This window comes from Leuciscus leuciscus (genome assembly GCF_965113295.1).
Source record: "Leuciscus leuciscus genome assembly, chromosome: 16".
NCBI classification, from domain to species: domain Eukaryota; kingdom Metazoa; phylum Chordata; class Actinopteri; order Cypriniformes; family Leuciscidae; genus Leuciscus; species Leuciscus leuciscus.
In genome coordinates this window covers 30,637,215-30,641,237 of record NC_138740.1, presented here as the reverse complement: position 1 = coordinate 30,641,237, position 4,023 = coordinate 30,637,215, and the positions used below count along the sequence as shown (strand labels likewise).

Here is a 4,023-nt window from a genome sequence, read left to right as displayed (position 1 = left end):
GGTTTAAAGCAAAGATTTACAGATAATAATTTACAAACATATTTGAAGGATATACACTCCATAAATTATAATAATCTCCTTGGCCTTAATATACCACATTAAAAACATAATTTAGCATTACAGAGACCATGAGGTCAAATATGTGATGGCATATTAAAGTCATAACTGATGCTAATGCTGATCAGTCTTGGAACTGAGCCTGGTATATACTCTTAGAATGTGTTTGTCATTAAATATGATTATATAAACACTGCTGCATGTTTGATTGTAATACATTCATAATGTAAAAGTGTTTGTGTGTGTTCATTCACTTCAACCGTAATTTTAACATCTCATTTGAGTGTTTCAGCATAATGAGTTGCTGAGAGAACATTATTATTGTGTGTGTGTGTGTGTGTGTGTGTGTGTGTGTGTGTGTGTGTGTGTGTGTGTGTGTGTGTGTGTGTGTGTGTGTGTGTCTGTGTGTGTGTGTGTGTGTGTGTGTGTGTGTGTGTGAGCAAGTGAATTCATGGTGACATGCTTTGGAATAAATACATAACTGGCATACACATCTGTAAAATATACAGAATAAAACATATTGTTTTCTTTGACCCTTTTAAACATATTAAAATACATCCGTTTGCTCTTTGAATATATTATGCTACATGTACACTAACTAAACTGAAGAGTGTGAGTTTCTGTCAGCGAGGGGGGAGTAAATTGCGAGCGGAGGACCGATTGCTGCTGGTTTCAGTGTTCGTGTCACCCGAGCCCAGTTCATTACCTGTCATATGATTAAAAAATATATTTTATAAAAATAATATTCTACACAATTTCACATCATATCAAAGGACACATATCAAAGGTGATTTTTAAAAATGTATTATTAAAATGAATTACATTGTGCACTTTACTAAACAATAAACTCACCTTCATTTGACTGAGATTTCAGCATGGCCATTTTAGCCAAGAATTTAAAGGAGAGACAAGCGCCTGTTTCTCTGTCACACAGTCCACCCGCTTTACAGTTGCATACTTTCCGACATTCCATACCGTACGTCCCATACATGCATTCTAATAAGAGAAAAACAAAGACATGTGACAGCTAATTTAGCCATTACAGAATCTGGAAGTAAATATTTGCCACGACTTTTCCACTTGCCATTGGCAAATACTCTCTTTTTGAAGATGTTTAGTCATTGCTAATCCAGTATTTGTGTATAAAAGGATCAGAAAGGCTCACTTACATCTAACACTGGTGGTAAGACTCAATTAAAAGGCTGAGTGTGAGGAATTGGTGTGGAGGGAGTGTGTTCCACTAATACAAAGTGTTCATTCACCAACTCACGTTGTTCTTACATAATACATTAAGTGATAATTTGAGGGGCCCTGGAAGGACTCCACAGAAAAGACACTCTGGGGTGAGTTTTCTTTAGTATGCTGAACTGGTCTTTAACCTGTAACCTGAGACCACACAAAAACCTCCAGCTAAGCATGAGGCTTTTGGTAAATATATGAATATTCTAAAAAGAAAAATCTGCATTGAACAGGTGAGATGAAGCTGTGTGAAACATCAGCTATACTCAAAAATTAATTTAACAGACAGTTAACAGACATTATATACTATAAAGATTTTGTAATAATTTTGTAATAATATATTTTTATTTCCTTGCATACACATAGTTTCTTCTACACAAATTGTTTTGAAATTTCTTTATGATTCTTCTTTTAAAAAAGCCTTTATGAAAACTATATTGACCATAGGAGACACAATATTAAAGCTTTGATTATATATATATATATATAAATTCAAATTTAAAATTGCTTTATTGGCATGACTGTAAATAATACAATATTGTCAAAACGTGGAATACACAGCGTTTTTAGTAATACTAAAAACATCAAAATAATAGAAGAAAATATTATGACATAACTTACATTTAAATAAACAGTGTATCATTAGAACATCCGTGAACACAATACAAAGTATTGTGCAATATTTGTACAATACAAATAATTATTTATTATATACACAAACAATTTATAATTTTTTTTACAGTTATTTAGCAAAGAAATATATAATATATCTCATGTAAATTGATTTTATAGGGTACAAGATAGATAGATAGATAGATAGATAGATAGATAGATAGATAGATAGATAGATAGATAGATAGATAGACTAAGAAGACTACATATGTACTTATATAAAGAGATGATATGTGATTCATCTGTTTGGTGAGATAAAAGTAATAATTCAATGTTTTTCTGTCTTCATGTCACCTTAATTTAAGTAATTTTTAAGTGTTCTCTTGCTCTGAAATTTGCATTTGATTTTAACTTCAGTTGTGTTAATACTGAAAACATAGGCTAACTGATTACAAAATCATTGAATACTTTGAATAAGTGAATTCCCCACAATCCCATCAGCCTAAACAGGTGCACGCAGCAGACTGTACCTTTACAGATGCCATATTCATCTCCATAATCATCCTCATCCTTGTAGAAGTCACAGAAGAGTCCCGGTCCGCACTTGACGCCGTGCATCCCGGACACGGTGCGGTAGCAGTGCTCTCCCCGTCCCGCAGCACAGACCTGACAGCACCCGCAGTCATCCAGGACCGTGCGCCTGCAGCGCTGCGTCGAGCCGCACTGTGCGGGGTTGCATCTGTCCGGGCAGTGAACGGCGTATTTACCGCCGGCACCCCACGCGTCAGCTCCTCCAAACACCATCAACAGGAACACTGGGATCGCGTACAAACGCATGACTTGAAGTGATAACGAAGCCCACGCTGGATGCTGTGCACTAGGGAGGAGCTGTCCTCTTCTTAGATGGGACAGTGAAAGAAACAGCTCGGGCTGCATGCCTGTCAGCTTTAAACAAGTTTGTTTTGCACATAGTATGCCCTCGTCAATTTCCTCAATCCGGTGTTGTTGTCTATTTGCCAGCCTCCCCCCCTTCCCTGTTTTAGAAATCCGGCGTGGAAGTGGAATTAGAGCCGTGCTGCCATCCAGGAATTGATGTCATCACTTAAGTCTGGAGTTGTTTATTTGAAGGCTTTTAAAGATGACCCCCGTGACCCTGACGTGAACGTGCATGACAAGATGTTTTCCGTTAGAGGAGCATTAAAATGGTCCTTTTCTAGTTTGAGAAGGAAATTGTCTCTTCTGTCATTGTTGGCTAATTATGTCACAAAAAGCAAACTCCTAAACCCAAGCTTGAACATGAAATATTGAATGCAATTAAAATAAATATTAAATACACTAAAAACAGTAAGCCTTTTTCAATTAATAGTAAAATTCCATCAAACTGAATTGAACAATCCTTACATTTTTAATAAGAATTTTAAATGAGTAAGAAAAACTAGAGCTTAATAAAACATTTTGAATAAATCTTAATGGAACAAGGGAATGAACCATTTAGTTTATGTGATTCGTATACATACGTTTAATTTTTTTTAATTTTTTTTTTAAGTTCAAGATTTTTTACAAAATGTATTATTATACTTTAGTTTTTTAGTTTTTTTTTTACTCATTTAGAATTTTTTATTATAATATGAATAATATTTAATGAATATTCAACTCAATTTGATGGAATTTTACTATTAATTGAAATGCGTAAATCTTGAAAAAAGGCTTTTTTTAATGTATCATTCATGATGCTTTTCATAAAAAAAATATACTTGATAGAAAATGTCTTGAAATAATCCAATTTTATTACGTTGTTTTAGGCTAAGCATAAAAGAGCTTTCCATTGAATATTAATGAGACATTTATAAACCCATCTTGAAAGTCAAAGTCTTTGAATGATCTTTTCTGCAATCTGCGTCCGATTTCATGTTTATATCGGAAAGGAACACAAGAAACTCATGCAGCAGCGCTGCAGTGAAGGCATCCGTCACTAGATGGCGCTGTTTCATTAAATAATGGCAGGAGATCTACGGTAGGTAGAGGGAAGGCTTTAACAGGGTGATTTAACTAATTCAACATCATTGTGTTCCTCACGCAAAGTCATTTTGTGGCTTCAGAAGATATGTAATAGAG

At 34.7% G+C, this 4,023-nt stretch overlaps 1 protein-coding gene across 1 annotated transcript; it reads right to left on the bottom strand.

Annotated features, from left to right (window-relative positions):
• Nucleotides 1-329: 329 nt before the first annotated feature.
• esm1 (endothelial cell-specific molecule 1) lies at nt 330-2,934 on the bottom strand. The gene is made up of 3 exons (XM_082142186.1): nt 2,439-2,934; nt 910-1,053; nt 330-763 (listed from the first exon to the last, which is right to left on the bottom strand). The coding sequence occupies exons 1-3, from the start codon at nt 2,842-2,844 to the stop codon at nt 681-683; spliced, it is 633 nt and encodes a 210-aa protein (XP_081998312.1). The 5' UTR covers nt 2,845-2,934; the 3' UTR covers nt 330-680.
• Nucleotides 2,935-4,023: the final 1,089 nt, after the last annotated feature.

Excerpts from the sequence above, each read along its gene's own strand:
- esm1 (XM_082142186.1), bottom strand. The coding sequence starts at position 2,844 with ATGCAGCCCGAGCTGTTTCTTTCACTGTCCCATCTAAGAAGAGGACAG. Across the intron at positions 1,054-2,438 it reads TGAATATGGCATCTGTAAAG|AATGCATGTATGGGACGTAC; the intron begins GTACAGTCTGCT and ends TTCTCTTATTAG. Across the intron at positions 764-909 it reads GAAATCTCAGTCAAATGAAG|GTAATGAACTGGGCTCGGGT; the intron begins GTGAGTTTATTG and ends ATCATATGACAG.